The sequence below is a fragment of the Taudactylus pleione genome, unplaced genomic scaffold, assembly GCF_031769625.1.
Source record: "Taudactylus pleione unplaced genomic scaffold, aTauple2 ptg000256l, whole genome shotgun sequence".
Classification (NCBI taxonomy): Eukaryota; Metazoa; Chordata; class Amphibia; order Anura; family Myobatrachidae; genus Taudactylus; species Taudactylus pleione.
Window position 1 is genome coordinate 22,113,514 of NW_028284658.1, and position 21,317 is coordinate 22,134,830.

Here is a 21,317-nt window from a genome sequence, read left to right on the forward strand (position 1 = left end):
AGATGCATTTGTTTATCCTTGTTGAGTTCCTGCAGACTATTTGGAAGTGAGAGTCATTGTAGTAATGGGAGCCAAAATTTTAGAAACAGTCCAGATAAAATGACAATAATAGTTGGTGAAGTACTGCCTAAACATATTCTGTAAAAGACCAGTCTTTAGTTATTGCTGGATCCATTAGTAAAGCTTGCAGAAATATAAATAGAGTGGGTAAAATAAGTATTGAACACATCAACATTTTCCTCAGTAAATGTATTTGTAATGGGGCTATTGTAATGAAATTTTCACCAAATGTCAGCAACAACCCACGCACTCCACACATGCAAAGAAATCAAAGCCATGGATGTCCATAAATTAAGCTATGTGTAATAAAGTGAAATGACACAGGGAAAAAAAGTATTGAACACAAAGAAATGGAGGTGCAAAAAGGCATGGAAAGCCAAGACACCAGCTGAAATCTATCAGTAATTAGAAAGCAATCCTGCCACTTTTCAGTGCAAATTAATATAAGCTGGTTCAGTCCCAACTGATGGCCTAAAAAAAGGTGTCTCATTATCAAGGTGTCACACAAGAAACATCTCATGATGGGTAAAAGCAAAGAGCTCTTTCAAGACCTTTGCAACCTTACTGTTGCAAAACATACTGACGGCATTGGTTACTGAAGGATTTCTAAACTTCTGAATGTTCCAGTGAGCACTGTTGGGGCCATAATCCGGAAGTGGAAAGAACATCATTTCACCATAAACCGGCCACGACCAGGAGTGAAAAGAATTATCAGAAGAGTTGTCCAAGAGCCACGGACCACTTGTGGAGAGCTTCAGAAAGACCTGGAATTAGCAGGTACAACTGCTTCAAAGAAAACAATAAGTAATGCACCCAACCGCCATGGCCTGTATGCACCCTAACCATGCAAGACTCCATTGCTGACGAAAAAGCATGTTGAAGCTCATTTAAAGTTTGCTGCACAACATTTGGAAAAGCCTGTGAAATACTGGGAGAATATAGTATGGTCAGATGAGACCAAAATTTAACTCTTTGGATGCCATAATACACACCATGTTTGGAGGAGAAATGGCACTGCACATCACCCCAAAAATACCATCAGTGAAGTATGGTGGTGGGAACATCGTGGTGTGGGGCTGTTTTTCAGCATATGGCACTGGCATACTTTATATAGTTGAAGGAAGGATGAATGCAAAACTGTACCAAGACATTCTTGATAAAAATCTGCTGCCATCTACCAGGATGCTGAAGATGAAATGAGGGTGGACATTTCAGCAAGACAATGATCCCTGAAACACAGCCAAGGACACACTCAATTGGGTTCAGAGAAAGAAAATAAAACTGCTAAAATGGCCCAGCCAATCACCTGACTTGAATCCAATTGAAAATCTATGGAAAGACTAAAGATTAGAGGCCTTGATTCAGAGCCGGACGCTCTAACAGAGCGCTCGCTCTGAATCAGGGCCGTCCTTCTGAATTTTAGAGCGGCCTCCTGGCCGCTCGTATAGCTGTGGGTGACCACCCACAGCTATAGCGAGCGGCCAGGAAGATGGTCGCGATGGTCAAGACCATCGGGCCTGTGACGAGACCTTTGTGGTAGGGTCTCGTTGCCGCAAGCCCTGGAGTGCGTTCAGCTCTATCAGAGCCGAAAGCACTCCCACTGACATCACTTGTGATGTCAGTGGGGCCGGCCCCAGACGGTAGGCGTTCCCATGGGAACGCCTCCGTCTGGGAAGCCACGCCCCCGGCACCCCCACCAAAGGGGGCGTGCTGTCACTCACCATCGACAGCTCGCGAGCGGGCCTGAATTAAGCCCAGAGTTCATAGAAGAGGCCCACGGAACCTTCAAGATTTGAAGACTGTTTGTGTGGAAGAATGGGCCAAAATCACACCTGAGCAATGCATGAGACTAGTTTCTCCATACAGGAGGCGTCTTGAAGCTGTCATTACCAACAAAGGCTTTTGTACAAAGTATTAAATACATTTCAGGAAGTGTGTTCAATACTTTTTCCCTGTGTCATTTCACATTATTACACATAATTTAATTTATGGACCTCTATGGTTTGTTTTCTTTGCATGTGTGGATTGCATGGGGTGTTGCTGGCATTTGGTGGAAATTTCATTACAATAGCCCCATTACAAATATATTTAATGAGAAAAATGTTGATGTGTTCAATACTTATTTTACCCGCTGTATAACCCATGCAGAAATATAAATATAACCCATGAATTCCAATGTGTTTGTGCAAAGCAACATTTTTGCAAGTTTGCAAAGAGATTGTATTGCCAGAGACATATCAGCAAGCAAAAAAAATATTTTATTATAGACCTGTAAAGAAATAGCATGCCGCTTTAATGTAGATGCCGGTTGGAGCCCCTACCTGCACTTACGTATTATCATATGGAAGTACAAAAAAAGGGGGGCTATGTTCCTCAATCAGAAGAATTATGTTTTTCCAAGATATGGATAGATCATTATTCTGCATATGAGTCAGTGATTCTCAAACTGGGTGCCTCAGGACACTTACAGGGGTGCCTCGGGTTGTTGGTCCAGTACCAAAAGATGTTTAGTTAATGTGATCGGTAAAACCAATGCTAATGACTGCCAATCAAAAAATATGTGGACAAAATGAAGTGCAGCCCTGTCAACCAGCACATAACTGAGCATAAGGGTGACTTATAAGCACAATTTACTTCACTTCATTCTTCCTGAATTTCTCAGTAAGAAACTTTTGGCCCAGGGGTGCCGTGGAAAAGAATGCTGATACTCTAGGGCGCTGTAAATCGAAAAAGCTTGGGAACCACTGATATAAGTAGTTTATTTTACAGTAAATGTTTATGCAGGGAAGTGTGCCAAAAAAATTCTGTGGGAGGTACTCCTCTAAGATAAATATGTGCACATTTATCCCACTAAAGCAGTATAACTATTAAATCACGTATGCATCACATGTCACAAAGGTTTGCAATTAGGATCATCCATTATTTCATAAACAGATATATTAAGGTATCCCCTTAAGTATACACAGTCCCGCTGGAGCAGCATAACCCTCAAATCACAAAAGCATCACACATCAAATGGCTTTGCAGTTAGAATAATCAGTTGTCTTTTTAAGAGACACATATATACACTCCTTTATTTCATCCTTCCCTTTTGAATTGATACATATATGCCTTTGGGGAGCACCACTGGATTAGCCAACCATACTACCTACAGATTTCATAGATATTGATTCATTTCTAGCCAGTCAGAAGAGAGAGATGTATATTACACAATCACTACAACTACTTTCCCCTTATTTTCCTGTGCAATTTTCCTTCTCCCCCCTTTCTTAGCATTCTGACTCTTGGGTGTTGTTATTAACGGTCTTATAAAATATGCACAGAAACAGCCCATACTCTTTAGATTTTTAAATCAGAAACAGTATAAAGATTAAAAAGTAACCAGTGGCGTAATGTGAGGGGGGGGTTACATATACAAAAAGTAACAAAGGAATTAAGACAGCCCCAATGTACCCTCCCTACATATTAACAATTACTTATATAGCGCCGCATATTCCATTGTGATGTTACCAACTTATTAAATTAAGCAATAAAAAAAGAAATGGAAAACTTTAATGTGAAATAATGGGGTGGTGCTAAAGAGGTGAGAGGTTGTGCTTTAATTAGTTCACACTTTTGCACCTTGTGCCACTACAGATTTTTAAAAACATCTAAATGCACTCTTGGTATGCCCTGGCATCTCCCAAAAACAGAGATGTAGACACAGACCTCATAACCATTTGTGCCGATCACCAAGTTTTACTGTGAAAAATGCTGTAACATTTGTTTCACCACTACACAAAAAATACATTTACTTGACCACTTTACCCTCTAGTGGTCAAATGGGATAATAGCAGGTAATGTGTGTATTCTGCTTTGTGACCTACTTACATTTCTATATATGTAACTGGGGGGCCTTACGCCATCCCCCACCCCAGGTCTAGATAGCATAAGAAAGGCAGCAAATTCTCACTATTAATCCTTAAAATGTGCACATGCACAGCCAAAGCTAGAGACAGCATTTTTGTGGGTAACTTACTTCTCAGTGGAACCCTACGTAATCAGGGGGCAGGGAATGTTTATCACCAAAGGGTACAGTTGGGCATTACCTAGAAACTATCATTCCAATGACAACATTTTATTAAATATCTAGTTTGTTATTCTGACAGTAAAGTTTTTTTTTCCCTACACATTGGTAAAAAAAAAAAAAGGTGGGTGTCAACTATGTGTTAAGGGGGGAATTCAGTTACACCTGATAAGTTTTAATGGGTAAAAAAGGAGGTAACCTTGGGCTCCCTTTTTCACCTGATACTTTTGTTAGCGCCGGTTAAAGTGACATGTTAACGGGCGTTAACAGGGGTTAATGGGCATTAACACACAGAATCTGTGAAAAGTTCTCAAATTCGTATGTCAACAGGGTCGCGGCACCAGTTAACCACCTAGTTGTCAGGGATTTTATTTTCGCTGCTTGTGCAGTGGTGAGAAAAATCCCAGATTAGTGCTGCACTTCGGGGCTAATTGAATGGAAGTGTCTTTGTTTTGCATTCTGTCTCTTGGATGTTGTTATTAACGGTTTTATAAAATATGCACAGAGACAGCCCATATTCTTTCGATTTTTAAATCAGAAACATTATAAAGATTAAAAAGTTACCAGTGGTGTAATGTGTGGGGGAGGGAGGTCGAGCAGGACATTGGTTTCAAGTTAGTGTAGGACGGGCCGCACTACATAGTAACAAACACCACCGCCGGGTACTACACTCATACTACCCGACGGCGGTGTGTTTGTTTTGGCAGCCAATGAGAGTCCATGAGCTCCACATTCCAGCTCCCACAGTGGGTGATGGGAGAGACGTCATGACATCTCTTCCATAGTGCAGAGTGGGCCGGTAGGAGCGAACTGCGGGCACGGAAGGAGCAGGGATTCGGGTAAGTGTTGTGTTTTGTTTTTTGTGCGTTTTTGTCCTATATATGTAAGGGGCACTTGCACTGCATAGGGGGGAGCACTACTGGGGGCACTGTATAAGGGGGACTACTACTGGGGGCACTGCATAGGGGGCACCACTACTGGGGGCACTGTATAAGGGGGACCACTACTGGGGGCACTGCATAGGATGGACTACTACTGGGGGCACTGCATAGGGGGACCCCTACTGGGGGCACTGCATGGGGGGACCCCTACTGGGGGCACTGCATAGGGGGGACCCCTACTGGGGGCACTGCATAGGGGGGACCCCTACTGGGGGCACTGCATAGGGGGGACCCCTACTGGGGGCACTGCATAGGGGGGACCCCTACTGGGGGCACTGCATAGGGGGGACCCCTACTGGGGGCACTGCATAGGGGGGACCCCTACTGGGGGCACTGCATAGGGGGGACCCCTACTGGGGGCACTGTATAAGTGGCACTACTGGGGGTACTGTATAATGGTGCATTATTGGGGGTACTGTACAAGTGTGGAATACTGGCGTCACTGTATAAGGGGCACTGCTGGGAGCACTGCATAGGGGGGACCACTACTAGCGGCACTGTATAAGAGGCATTACTGGAGGCACTGTATAAGGGGCACTAATAATTGATTAAATATCTAGTTTGTTATTCTGACAGTAAAGTTTTTTTTTTCCCTAAACATTTGTAAAAAAAAAAAAAGATGGTTTTCATCAATATATGTGTTAAGGGGGGAATTCAATTACACCTGATAAGTTTTCATGGGTAAAAAAGGAGGTGGCCTTTTTTTGAAAAGTTCTCAAATTCGTACGTTAACAGGGTCGCGGCACCCGTTAACCACCTAGTTTTTCGCTGCTTGTGCAGTGGTGAAAAAAAATCCCAGATAAGTGCTGCACTTCGAGAGTAATTGAATGGAAGTGTCTTTGTTTTTTTAAAAAATAAACATTTTCATAGTGGGCATTTGCACAAGAGAAAAAAAAAAAAAGTCTTCTGCCTCCACCAGTCTGTATATGTGGTCACAACTTGTGCTTACCACTCCTTATACACAGATGGAATGGGGAAGAGGGCAAGCAAGTGTTGTCCCTGAACAGAAAGTATGTTATTAATGCACATGCTGCAGGGGTGGCTCCAGGTGTTGCTGCGCCCTGTGCGGAGGGACTACGATCAACGCCCTCTCATCCTGTGCGCGGAAAGGGAGTGTGGCTTAATTACCGTAGGGCACGCTCCCTAATTGACACTAATTGGGGGCGTGCCCATATGGCACGACTCCCATTTAATGTCAGGCTCGGGGCGAGCCCAGCACTCCTTCAGTAGCTGGGCTACCCCAGCCCTCTCCCTGCATGAATGGATGCGGCGCACATGCGCGTGACATCCATTCCTCTTCTCCGGGGCTGGCACCGCCGCGGCAGTGCGGATGCCCAACTTCCCGACCACCGGCGGGACACTTCGACCAGCGGGTGGTACAGTGCCCAAAAAACGAGACTGTCCCACTGAAAATCGGGATGGTTGGGAAGGGGTGCGCCCTCTATGGGGTGGCGCCCCTGTTTGACCGCACTGGTAGAACATGCCTTGAGCCGGCCCTGACCTGCTGCAGTCTATCTGCATTATGTCATTAATATTAGCATTCATTCCATAGCAGGAAGGAAGATTCACATTCATTTTTAAAAAACAGAAGACAATGGATGTTTGCATTTATTTAAACTTATCTATAAATACAAAATAAAAGTACTAATTAAGTGTATTTTGCATTGTAAATGTATCTAAAGTATTTATTAATAACACTGTTCACACACAGGCAGACTGTCTTTTTTTAAAGACATGTTATTAAAGAAGCATATTGTGTACAAATTGGGTACTGTAAATTTAGCATTTACTAATAACACTGTAAAGCCAGGTGCATATATTACTGTTTATCCAAGTGTAAACCAGGTGCATTAACTACTATTTTATCTCAACATAAACCTGGCGCGTGTACTACACTGTCTCCTGGCCTAAATCTGCTGCATACACAGGGGCGAATTTATAATGGGTGCAGGGTGTGCGGTGCACACCCTGCACCCATCCTTTTTATTTTTCATACTTACCTCTCCAATATCGCGCTAAAGAAAATGCCTGGAAAATAGCCACCGCAGCCAATTTCCCACCGTTTTGCGCGTGAGCAGTAGGAAATCACCGGGAAAATGGCTGCCGTGCCACTTTCTCAGTGATCCGCACATGTGCAGTAGACTCAAGGGCACACTTTAGTGCCCAGATTCTACCGCTGCTGGTCAGTTTGCCGACGGCAGCCAGGGAGAGAGGCGGGGGCCCCGGATGGTGAGTGAACATGGGCCCCCTCGTCTATTAATACGCCCTTGTGCATACACTATCCTATGCATCTTAAGCGTACTTTGCCAAACAATCTTTTTGGCAGCATTTTTAGCCTCCGTTATTTACTAAAACTGCGCCCAAGTCTACACCAGCCACAATATTCTTCAGAAGAAATGTCATAGAATTATTTAAAAAAAGTACAAAAAAAAGTTTGATTCATGAACTGGTACCTACAGAAACTTACCTCTGCAATATATTAACTCACCTCTGTACCAATCTCATTGACAATAATATTCATAAATTCATTATCCCCCTCTTTCCTGTTCAGGAAGAGAAATAATAGTTACTGCAGAAGGTCAGTGAAGAAGAATACAACATTAAAACTTTACAAATGTTTATTATGAAATATTGTGGAAAAATAACTGCTGAAAGAATAGAGAGCTAGTAAATTATAATACTCCGAGTCATAAAAAAGTACAAGACAAATGTTTTGTGTAAGATCATCTGTGGAGGTGCAAGAGCTTGCACCGTTTCATGGGAAAAGCTGGTCAAATCAGGGCTGACTGTGTGGTTCTAAAGGTCGACAGTATAATGGTTGACATTTAGAAGGTTGACTGGTTCTGAATGTCGACAGTAAAAAGGTCAACATGGTCATTAGGGTGACCATCATTCTGTTGACATGTATTTAGATCAACATGGTTAAATGGTCGACAGCTAAAACGTCGATGGAATGGTGTTCGACCTGACTGTTGACCTTTTAACGTCGACACTCTGAGTTGGCATTTTCAATTGAACATTTTTTTGCACCTTCCAGTTGCACTTTATGGGGAAGAGCATTTCTACTTCTGTAATAAAAACATTCATACACACAAACATGACATTTAATAAAGACAGTCCTGATGCCCTCTCGCTGTCATTAATATAAAGCACCAAACCCAGTAAAAAAAAAAATTGTACATACATTATATATATATATATATATATATATATATATATATATATATCACACCATGGTGCAATTTTCAATGATGTGACTGATGCTGGCACCTAATGACGCACCGCAGCGTTTAAAGACACTCAACGTGGGCATCTCAGCCCTTGCACATTTAGACGCAGGATTGTACACCAGGGGAAGGGCTGATACTAGCCTTAGTTAGTAGGGATGGTGCACAGAGGTAATGCTAACAGCTATGGAACCAAGCACGCAGATAGGAGTAGCAAAGTGTATGGCGAAGTGTTCTACTCTGCAAGCACATCAAACATGGCGACCGTCGCTAGCGACCGCGGAAACGTGCAATCTCTTGTACACACTGAGAAATGTAGGCAATATATCATTACGAAACGGAATATCGTCCGGACATCGCTCCAGTGTGTACCTAGCCTAACAAACCAGCCTTTGTTGCATGTCAGCCTCCATGCTCGAGAGAATTGTTGGTTATGGATTTGCAGACGTAAGCGATCCTTCAGCAGGCTGTACTATAATCCACCTCCCTGCTGTTCCGTTTTTAACAGGAGAACAGAGGAGCAATAGATGCTAATTTAAGAAAGCAATCATCTCTATGAAAGGCAAGTTCAGTGCCACAGGGGATACACCACAGTATTCCCCCTTGCCCCTAATGAATCATCTGCTTTGGCAAATCAGCTGCACGCACAATACTGTACTCTCTCTATACAGAGTAATCATTTCTTTACAAGTATCCATTTAGCCTCCATTCACCTGTTAAAAAACAAACATTGCTGTACTTGGCTTTCATGTGTGTTTTTATTAGGAAGACAAATCAGGCATTCCTTTTCTGTTTATAATTTGTTTTGTGTGTATACACAGCCTACACACAGTTGAATCAGATATATTGGAACAGTTTCTGAAACGGACACAAATTCAAATACGGATGGATCACGCTGAGATCTGCAAACTGCACATGCGCTTCAAATCGCAGACTGCATATGTGCCGCACCATGCATACGCACAAGAATAGATATTGAAAGTGCAAATGGATCCGTTGACGGATCACTTTTTCCTGTGAAAATGAGAGTTATGGTAAGAACTTAACTTGGTTAACTCTCTTTCTGCGAAGGACATAGGGTCCACAGGGAGACCTTGGGATGTAGGTGATGGGAACCAATCCAGGCACCACGCAGTTAAAACTTTACAGCTCCCAGGATACATTGGGTCCATTCTCCCTATACCCCGCCCCCGATCCAGAGGCACCTCAGTTGGTAATAAGCAAAAGGCTGGAGGATGATAAGAGAGAAGGAAGACTGGAACACTCAAGAATCACTCTCACAGAGGAGACGGGAAACCGATGACCAGTAAGATAGCCCATATGAAGCCAGGTGTGTCAGGGCGGGTGCCCTGTGGACTTCGAAGAAAGAGTTAACCAAGGTTAAGTTCTTACCATAGCTCTCATTTTCTACTCCAGGGTCCATAGGCTGGAGTAGAACCCAGCTGGAAATTCGAAACACCTGAGGGTCGTATGCTTTTGTACGACTCCACTGGATATATTTATGCCACACTTCCTTGGAAAATCCTGGCGGAGGCAGATTTACGTGCTCTAAGCATCGTGTTGATGACCGAGCTAGAGAATCCATGCCGTCAAAGACAGACGATCCAGGTCCGGGTAAAGGCAAGGACCCCGAGACAACAAGTCCGGACGTTGAGGCAGGAGGAACGGAGTGTCGATGGAGAGACACCTAAGATCTGAGTGCCAATGACGTCTGGGCCAAGCTGTAGCCAACAGCAGGATAGTGCCTCCATCTTGCTTGAACCTCCGAAGAACTCGAAGAAGCAGGGGGACAGGATGAAATAGGTACGCAAACAGGAAGGTCCATTTTATTGACAGAGCATCCACCAGGCTTGTTTCGGTATCTCTTGTTCTGGACCCGTACACTGGTAACTTGTGATTGTGTCGAGAGGCCATGGAGGTCCACCTCTGGAAAACCCCATTTGTCCACTATAAGTTGAAACACCTCTTGGTGAAGAAACCATTCCCCTGGATGCACGTCGTGACGGCTGAGGAAGCCCGCTCCCCAATTGAGAACTCTCGGAATGAACACTGCCGAAAAGGCCGGGAGATGAGATTCTGCCCATGTCAGAATGCGTGACACTTCTGTCATTGCTGCCCGACTTCGAGTGCCTCCTTGATGGTTGATGTACGCCACTGGGGTGGCGTTGTCGGACTGAACCTGCACGGGCTTTCCATGAAGAATGTGCTTTGCCATCATGAGGGCCCTGTACACAGCCCGAAGTTCCAATATGTTGATGGGCAGGGATGCCTCTACCCTTTTCCACCGGCCCTGAAAGGAGTGTGGACTAGTCACTGCGCCCCATCCCCGGAGACTGGTGTCCGTTGTTAGGAGTATAAAGTCCTGGATCCAAAAGGGGCAACCCTTGGTTAGATGAGATGTCTGTAGCCACCAAGAGAGGGACAGACGCACCTTCGGAGAGAGTACCATCGTCTGAGCTCTGATCCGGTGGGGTAATCTGTCCCACCTGGAGAGGATCAGCCGCTGCAGGGGCCTGGAATGGAACGGAGCATAATCCACCATGTCGAATGTGGACACCATAGATCCCACAACCTGTATCGCCGAGTGGACTGACACCCGGCGACTGCGGAGACATCTGCGTACTCTGGAACTTCCAAGGAGTCCTCAAGTGTATCGGCCCAACTCTCTATAGCCTTAGCTACCCAGGAGATAGCCATGGACGGCCAGGCAACAGCTCCTGAAAGAGAGTAAATACACTTCAGGCAAGTTTCCACCTTCCTATCCGTAGGATCCTTTAAGGAAGAAATGGAAGGCATAGGTAACTTTGTACTTTTTATTAGCCGTGTAACGTGTGAATCTACTGCAGGGGTGAGATTCCCACTTATTACAATGAGCCTCCGGAAACAGGTAACAGGAGGTCAAACGTTTCTGAGGTTGATACCTCTTACCAGGCAATTGCCAGGCTTCAGCCATGTGATCCACCAGCTGATCTGACAGAGGGAATACTGCCGAAGTCACCTTAACCTGTTTAAATCACCTGTTTAAACAGGGGGTGTTTGGATTTAGGGGCTGGCTCGTCATCCTCTATAACCAATGCGGATCTGATGGCACGCACCAGGAATATTAATCCTTGACTTAGGCTCCGTCACTTGCCAAGGGGAGTCAGGGTTAGATGCATCAGTCACTTCTCCGTCATCAGAAGACATCTCAGACTCTGATAGCTGTGTGGATTGAGATGACAACATATGACGCTTAAGAGGTCCAACGGGATTCTCATTCTGTAACATGGTCTGAAGAGCAGTAGAGGTCGCTGCCAGACTCTGTACTGAGTTAGAGAAAAAACATCCACCCATAGTGGATGGTCCTGTAGTAATCCCACTGTGGGCATGACCGTATGCTGAGGTGCAGTAGGGGTCTGCATATTCAGTGGTAGTCCCTATGATTAAGGGACGGGCTGCTGTGGTACCCCATAGTAGGAACAACAGCCGGGGCCGCCATGCGGTCTACAATGGAGGACAGCATCTGAGAGAAAGCCGCCCAAGGAGGCTCCTGTATCCTGTACTGATCGAGGAACATGGCGGGTTAGAACACCTCATACATAACCCATCCTGAACCACATCCTCCTCACTGAAAACTGCAGTACTTAATCTGACAAAAGTACAGGAAAGTGTCCATTACCCTTGTCAGATATGTCTGCGGGGTAAATAACGCACTGTGTACAAAGCAACCACAAGTAAGTATAGATACTATATTATATATATATCTATATATATATATCTATATATCTGAGGTCAGGTATGAGCTACCCTTAACAAGACCTGTATTTAGGGCAGAATGAGAGAGAGGGTATAGTCATAAGTTGACAGATAGAGAAAAAGATAGAGAGATAGCGCTAGCACAAGTTACATACAAACTAAGAAAGACGCTGCAAAGCGGCACTATACTCAACTACACAGACGCAGTGTCTGGTAGGAAATAGCGCTACATATGCAGACTCTGGGGAGAGTACGCTGATCCTGGGGGACCAGACCACACGCTGTCCTGGAAGAACTGCGACTGCACTCTCAGTTTTTCAGTGTTGAAAGTACATGAGGCAGACACATGTACAGGGACAACCTACTCAGAACATGGCTCATTTGATGGAAGTTTGTCAAGTAGTTCACAAGGTGGCGAGATTCCATACAATATTATAGCGAAGAAAGATGACAGTGACGTCCCACCCAAAACTACACTGGCACTTATACTTTGTATAAGTACAGGCAATGCAGAGTCATACGCATTGTGCAAATACTATTAATGTGTTACATTTCATAACTTTTGTTTGTCTAAATTGCATGAAACCGATTACTGGTAATTGTGATTTATATCTGATCCTCTCATTCCCGCTATTTGCTTTGTTCTGTATTAATGCATTATAATGTCCTCTAGAATGTGTTCTACAAACTTCCTTATACATGTGCCCCTAATGAATGCCAAATTCAAGTGATGTTTCTTGAAGGTAAAGTACTTGTAAGCCAAGCCGAATATGACAGCTCCATCCACTACATCAACTTCTATGCATGAAGAGGGTGATACAGTGTACGGTGCACATCAGCCAGTACTGTGCACTATAGGCCATATGATTGTAATCTATCAGAGTAATCTCACCTGTGTAATGAGAAAACTTTGCCCCTGGCTTCGCTGTTTTTGAAATTCTGGGCTGTAAGAACAGCAAGATCTCGCAATAAAGTCAAATTATTCTGAAATACAAATAACACAAAATTATTATGTGATTACGTTTCCCGGCATCTCATCAATGTGAGGCTTTTGCAGCATTATTTCTTGCTCACATTCTATTATTTAAATGTGATAGATATGTAGTTCACAATGGTTTTGCAAAACTCTCACATTGGTGCCCTGTGGCACTGCTTCAAGATTAAGGAAGCCCTAAGTGCAATCTAATGATCGGATAGCCACGAGTGTCTGCTGGTCACCATTCAAGGCACTGATTGATGTAGTTACATAACTGCTCATGTAGCGGTGATAAGTCTGTATAAAGTTTATGATACAAGGTATTTCAGCCTTATTGCGGTAAAAACATGTATATGTGGAAGACCTAAGGTTCTGATTTCAGAGATGTATGCAAACATGCGCAAGACCCGTTCTGCGCATGTGCAGAATGGGTCCTACGATATTGCTCACAGATCTCCCATGCCGCAGTGCGTTTGGGGGGCGTAGCGGGGGCGCGGCTGTCCAGCGATCCCGGAAACGGGGTTTGTTGCCCTTATTTTTCAGAAGGGATGAGGCCAAGCTCTGCATCGGTCGAAGTACATTTCCTGGCCTCGCAGGCTGCTAAACGGCCACACTAAGTAAGTCTCCGCTTATACAGCCTGACCGAAGGAGCATCCATCGCGACCAATGGTCGCCATGGTGATCCGAGGCAGCGTCTACGGACACTGCACTCGGATCGCAGATGCAGCAATGAGGTGTCTATTTCATAAAGATACCTCCTGCTGCATTTGAGTTGGACGGTTGTGTACAGCTGCTTTCCTGCAAGTTGTGCAATACCGTCCATCTCTGAATCAGGCCCTAATAGCACAGATATGGTTGCTGAGGGATCAGGCACACAGCCTCATGGGTTACACACACAAAAAAAGACAATGCAGCAATATAACAAAATGTTTTTGGATTTGCTTGTTCGAATCTGACCACAATGTTTTTGGCACACAAACAATGTAATGTCAGATAGACCTAAAACTAAGTTTAAAACTACAGGATTGGTGACCATGTGTGGCAGAAACAATTATATGAACAGCTTACATCCCAAACCATTTTTTGCCACACAAAACCCTGTGTGCATTGTTACTGCACTTTCTCCATCAATGATACCATCCACTGCTTTTTAAAGCTCAGACAATGGTAACACGAGAAGAATTATCCTTCATAACAAAGCTATTTGAGGACATAGGGCCTGATTCAGACCCACTCGCGAGCGGCTGTCCGCTCGCAAGTGGGTCGATGTTCTGGACTGAGCATGCGCACGACGGAGGGAGCTCCGTCGTGCGCATGCGCCAGACGCGACGAGCGAAGGAAAGTCCTTCGCTCGTTGTGTCTGATCAAAGGGGGGCGTGCTGTCGATGTTGATTGACAGCACGCCCCCTTTGGTAGGCGTGCCGAGGGCGTGCCTCCCTGACGGGGGCGTTCCCACGGGAACGCCTCCCGTCAGAAGTGATGTCAGTGGGAGTGATTTTGGCTCTGATAGAGCCAAAATCACTCCGGAGCTTGCGGTTGAAAACCTCAACCGCAGGCTCCGTCTCGCAGTTTCGATGGTCGCGATGGTCACGACCATCGCGGCCATCAAACTGCACGCTCGTATAGCCTGTGGGTGGTGACCCACAGCTATACGAGCGTCCAGGAGGACGCTCCATTCTCATGGAGGCCAGCCCTCATTCAGAGCGTGCGCTCTGCTCAGAGCGTACGGCTCTGAATGAGGGCCATAGCTGATTTGTTTCTAGTAACATTTATGGTAGAATCAAAGAAAACGTGGCAATTGGGTTTTATTGTTCCAATGAATCTAACCACTATCAGGTCAGCAAACAATTCCCATACCTTCTGCAGAGCTCTCACAGATTTCTGCAATTTCTCCACAGCTTCAACATGTTCCTCAGGCCCGTTCCTGTACAGAAAACAGTAGCAACATTGTGTTACAAGGTGCAGACATGGGAATAACAGCAGCAACAAAACAAGCAGCAAGGTCAGCATGAGACGGTATTAGACCTAGTGATACTTTGCATGGAACACAATGCATTGCATGATGCAAATTGGAGCGGGGAGGGATAAGAGACAGAAGGGAGTATAATCAATTCATTTTCATGTTGTTTTTGCAGCATCATCATCATCACCACTAAAAGTAATCTCCATTTGTGCAACGACATCACACACTGCAAGTCTGCACTTCTGAACTCCGCAAATGATAATGGGTTCTGGTTTGGTAATATTTATTAAGACTACAATTTTGTGCCACCCAGGTGTCAACCTAAAGGCCGATTTCAATTAGGTGTGAAAAGTCACGTTTGGCAAAAAAGTGTTCACCGATACGATCTTTTCGTGCATACCAGCGTATCACACTATTCAATTCCCGAAGTTTTCGCACGTGCAAAAATTCCATAGGCGGAAACCGGTGAAAAGTTGTCCCCACCTCAAAGGCAGGTGAAAAAATTAGCAAAATCCCTATTTTTGCCTAAAAAAAACCCTTGGACACCCCCCAATGACTAATTAAGCAAAAAAATAAAAATAGCTTAATTCCCCCTCTTAATGACATGTCTTTTTTTGGGTGAAAATGTAAAAAGTGTAGAAAAATGGGTTTAAAGTACTGGGTCAGGTAGTTTGGGGGGCTGTATGGATGGGACAGATGTTTTTAGGATTGCAGGTACCCGCAGCAGGTGTATTTTTTAACATTTATTAAAACTGCACTTTATAGCCGCAAAAATATACTAACACCCATTTTAATGTACCCCCAATTTAACTATAACTTTTATTTTTTCCAAAATAAATTGCTTTATATCATTTTCCAACACTTATGCAAATATGCATATAACAGCAATTTGGGTCAATTTAAGAACCCAAAATACTTTTATTAGGGCTAGTAATACACCTCTATATTGATTTCCAGTGTCAGTTAGGCTTTTTATGGGGTACAGACTGATTTTCCCAAAATATGCTGTACTTTTCGCTAGTTTTCACATATATGTGTTTTTGCCTGTTTTGCAATTGAACAGGGCGAAAAGCGAGAAAGATGAGAAAGTAGGGGAAAGTACGGGAAAACATAGCGTCAAAACTGGCAAATGAGGCGAAAACTGCCCATCAGCGAACGCTTTTTTCGATCGCGACTTTTCACACCTAATTGAATTCGGCCCTTAGTATGAGTTGACCTGTGTTTATTATAAAAAGCTCACTCTTCATTTGCAGCTTGTCCACAGTTGTACATTACTGGAGAATATTCCTTACTTTAAAAGTGAAGTTAAAGACTTTTCAGTGCTGTAGCTCCGAGCAGCGTATTTCAGTACTCTTTCTCCAGCAATGAAGATTAAATTTGTTTTGTTCTTCTTCCCTTTCTCTGTACCCAAAATCTTAATCACCTGCAGAAGTGACAGTAAAATACATTTTAAAATTCTGATACTGAAAACAAAAAACTGTTTCATGTGTCCATATTACAAGCACTGTCCAAAAAAAACGCTACCTGTAGGCAGGATAGAGATTAGAAAATATTAGGCATCATTACATTTAAAAGTAACTTTGAGCTCCCCAACACACTCCATATGGTATATTTAAGAAGCGGTGGTGCCTATCGGTGGTTCTGGACGTGGTATTTAAAATAGCAATAATATTAAATGCAAAACCAAGTGTGTTTTGCAAGTAATATAATTACCATTTTAAATCCTGTGACCAGAATAGCGGACAAGCAAAGCCGTCGCTTCATAAATATGCCCCACATCTCCAATACATCAGTATTTGTTATCTCTGACAATACCCAATAATGCAATCATAACAACATATCTAAAAAGTGACTGAATTATATGCGCATTCCTGGTCTTGTCAGATGGATACCATTGCTGTCTAAATGTAGTAATCCTCCTATGTAACAGAACACTGTAGCAGTCAGAAAATCCAGATGCGTGTCTTGCTTATGCTGGACATACACTACAATTATCTGTCAGATATCTGTCCAATCTGGCTGGTTGGAATGAAAATCTGGTAATGTGTGGGAGCAAATGACAATTGATCATTTGCTCATGAACACTGGAAAACAGTCAAAAATGGTTGTGCAGACAAATTAGTTAAATCAAACATATTTAACCAACTTGAACAATAGTTTTTGTCCATTTGCATGTGTTTGGTACCAGATGGTCGAATCTCATGCTCCCATACATTACCAGGTTTTCATTCCAACCAGCCAGATTGGACAGATAATTGTATAGTGTATGCCCAGCATTAGAAACACCAGCTATATTTCCCAACGGTCAATCATTTCCTGAATGCCATCACAGCACTAGCTAATCAAATAAATGATTCAGTTGCTTAATGGATGCAGGCATATTTCTCTATTGCATGTTTTTCTAATTTACCAGTTTATACAGAATAATAGAACAGGAACAATAACAGATAAAATATGTAACAAACAATAGGATTCCCACAAATGGGAATAAGGTGGATTTAGCAAACCATGGTACTGAGCAATACTTGGACCATAATCAGGGACAATGTGGGGGACAAAGATGAGGTGCAGACTAACCACACCTGCCAGACCTTATATATTTATATAGGCCGGCGCTATATAACACCCCCCCCTTCCCCGCTAAGTTGTACTCTCTAATTAAAATATATAGAGACATAACTGCAGTGCCATTTGTAGCCCATGCACTTACTCCTTTTTGCATGGCAGTGTGACTTGAAGTCCCTTACAGAGCATCTACAGTACATAATGTTTGCTAGGTTTATAACATTTCAGTTATGTAGGTACACAGAATATAAATATTTTGGGAAAAGGAAGCGTTGGAATATCCCTTCAAAATCCCATGCTAGTCCATAATCCTACTTAGCCCAGCACCATCTGGCTAGAGTGAGAGATCATCATGGTGGTCATCATTCCATTCAGGTAAATTGGAGGCAGAAATCTGTCTTGCTTCCAATCAGTAACAATGTATATTTGTGATTTTTACTGCATTTAATAAGTTAAGAAATCTAGTTACCAATTTAATAACATCAGGCCTTCACGCAATTATCTCAGCCCACACTGTGAGGAATCTCATTCTGAGCTTTTAATCTACTTTTGCGTTTTCATAATTCGAGGGTAATTCCCGCCCCTTTCCCCCTCTGTAGTCTTTCACTATTTGTTCCACATTTGCATTTATTTGTAAAGATTGTTCAATAACAGATTGCACTTATGGTGTGTAGAATGTTTATTTTCTTTTTGTTGTCATTTATTTCCTGCTGTTAATAAAAAGTTGCTTTGAAAAAAGAAACCGAAAATAAATCTACTGACCTGTAGGTCACTGAGGTTTGCAACATGGGTGCCACAACACATGTTGGCATCAACTCCTTCTATGTCAATTATTCTCACGGGACCGGCATGGTCATCAGGTAAACCTCGGCTTCTGACCTATAAGATAAAGAAGTGAACAAGAAAATGAACCTACAAATAAACTGTTCTCTTCATAGTATATGGTCAGAAATCTCAGTACAGCCATAAAACCAATACTAAGAAATCAGTACTTTATGTGCATATCTAAAGTATACTAAAGAACATGAATCCACAATCATCAATAAGAAGTCAGAGTGCCTCACAAGTCGAAACATTGCGGTCAACAACAGGCCAGCTCAGCGATTCTGAACGGTGGAGATGCCTTGCAAACCAGCATGTCTGCATCTCTCTCCCAGTCAAGATGCAATGAGTTTGCAATCTTCTTTGCTGATAAGGTATCTACCATCTGGGCTAAAATCCCAACTGTGCCATTAAATGAGTGCCAAGGTTCCAAGCTAGCAGATGAATGAATCATGGACTAGCTTCGGCCCCCTGGATGTAGAAGACATTGTTGAAATTAACCGAAGATTACCTCCAACTACCTGTGATCTAGACCCTGTTTCAAACAAGCTACTAATTTGGTGTACTGATTAATTGGCCCAGTATGTGCCAAAATAGTAAACTGCTCTTTGCATGCAGACATTTCTTCCTGAATAGCTAAAGGAATTGTTGATCTCTTCTAACAAAAAAAAAGAAAAACAACAAATTTAGGGCCTGATTCAGACCCACTCGCAAGCGGCTGTCCACTCGCAAGTGGGTCGATGGTGTGCACTGTGCATGCGCACGACGGAGGGAGCTCCGTCGTGCGCATGCACCAGACGCGACGAGCGAAGGACTTTCCTTCGCTCGTTGTGTCTGATCAAAGGGGGCGTGCTGTCGATGTTGATTGACAGCACGCCCCCTTTGGTGGGCATGCCTCCCAGACGGGGGCGTTCCCAAGGGAACGCCTACCGTCAGAAGCCGGCCCACTGACATCACTAGTGATGTCAGTGGGAGTGATTTTGGCTCTGATAGAGCCAAAATCACTCCGGGCCTTGCGGTTGAGAAACTCAACCGCAGGCTCTGGCTCACAGTGGCGATGGTCGCGATGGTCAAGACCATCGCGGCCATCAACCTGCACGCTCGTATAGGCTGTGGGTGGTGACCCACAGCTACACGAGCGTCCAGGAGGACGCTCCATAATTATGGAGGACGGCCCTCATTCAGAGCGTGCGCTCTGCTCAGAGCGTCCAGCTCTGAATGAGGGCCTTAGATCCCAGTTGCATCACTAACTACAGTCTAGGAAAGATTGTGAAAGTGGTTACAACTCAACTGGAAACCGATCTATCAACATATGACATTTATGAACCATATTAGTCAGGTTTTCAAAGATAACATAGTACTGAAACAGCTCTGACAATGGCAAGAGACAGAGATTATTGTTCAGTATTAATCCTTCTGGATCTCTCTGCAGCATTTCATACCATAGATCACAGGTTCTCAAACTCGGTCCTCAGGACCCCAAACAGTGCATGCTTTACAGGTCTCCTCACAGGGGTCCTGAGAACAGAGTTTGAGAACCACCGCCATAGATGATGGGATTCTAGTTGAGTGCCTGAAGAATTAACGTGGACTGGATCCATAGTCCATAGTGGTTCAAATCATTTCTCACAGGTCAGAGTGTTCAGGTACCAGTGCAGTGTTCCACAATTCTATCTCCTATGCAAGTTACTACTACTGGGAGGAATAATTAAATGCCATGGCCTGGTCTATCACTGCTAAGCAGATGATACTCATCAGTAACTGTCTTTTGCCCTGACTGCTCAGAATCTAATAACAATCTTAAATGCCTGTGTAGCTGAGCTTCAGGAATGGATGAGTGCCAGTTGGCTGTTACAGAGTCCTATCAAAATAGAGCTTCTTATGATAGGAGAACAAGACTACAGCCTTGCCATCCAACCGTACTTGCACTTGGTGGTTTGGAGTTGCAAAACAGTGATCATATGCAGATTCTCGGTGTTGTGCTGGATTGTGGCTTGACATTTAGACATCAAATTTAATTTCATTCCCTCAGAAGATCTTTCTAAACTCATGTATACATTTGTAACAAAACACTTGGACTACTGCAATGCCCTCTACCTTGGTCTCCCAGCAAAATAATTGCACAGCTTGCAGCTGATGCACAATGCAGTAGCCAAACCAGCCCAGGTTCTTCCACATGACACCAAATCTCTACTCCATTTACTGGCTGCCTGAGTGGTGAATAATCTATTTCAAGATTGGCTTACTGGCTTTCAAAGCCCTACATAACCAGGGTCCAGGGTAACTGCAGAAACATTGGATCCTTACATCCCCATCTGCTTACTTCGACTTGCAAATGAAGTACTAATAGCAGTACCTAGAATCTGCCATAGTTTTGTTGGACAAGGTTTTAGCTTTGCGGCGCAGACTCTGTGGAACTCGCTACCTTGCACAGTTTGTGAGGCCACTATTCTGGAAATTTTTAAAATCAGACATCTATTTACTCAAGTATTTCATGAATGCTCATTTAGTTTCTAACAACCCAAATGTTTAGATCTCTTTTCTGTAGTCCTACTTAAGTCTATTTTGTATCATGTTTTTTTTATCTGCAAATGTAAAGCAAGTGAGTCTTATTAGCAGAAAAAAAGCTATATAAAAAAAAAAGTATAGTGAAAACAACTATAGGTAGGAAACATATATGTGAACTGCTTGGAGTGCAGCATATGATAGGGCTCAAAACCAGAATTTGTTAATGGTTGTTCCAAATGAAAAAAAGCAATGCAAGCAAATTATAACTGATATTGCACAGGCATTGTGATCATTAAGCCTAGGAAAGTGGTAGAATACCTTGGCCAGTCCCAAGTGCTATCTATATACCAACCCACAGTTACTGCAGTTGCTTATATGAGGAGAACAGGGGTAAGGATGAATGGTCCCAAAGCCTGCGCAATATTCATCGCATGTGTGCATCACTTTGCATTTG

General features: G+C 43.5%; 1 protein-coding gene across 2 annotated transcripts in view; it reads right to left on the bottom strand.

The window, feature by feature from the left end:
- Positions 1-21,317, bottom strand: part of AARSD1 (alanyl-tRNA synthetase domain containing 1) — a 54,918-nt gene that overhangs the window by 12,675 nt on the left and 20,926 nt on the right. For both annotated transcript variants that reach the window (XM_088480734.1, XM_088480735.1), the window contains exons 7-11: positions 18,296-18,412; positions 16,261-16,391; positions 14,863-14,929; positions 12,922-13,013; positions 7,556-7,610 (exon numbers count right to left, since the gene is read on the bottom strand). In XM_088480734.1, the coding sequence (XP_088336860.1) occupies positions 7,556-7,610; positions 12,922-13,013; positions 14,863-14,929; positions 16,261-16,391; positions 18,296-18,412 (462 nt within the window). The remainder of the gene's footprint in view (positions 1-7,555; positions 7,611-12,921; positions 13,014-14,862; positions 14,930-16,260; positions 16,392-18,295; positions 18,413-21,317) is intronic.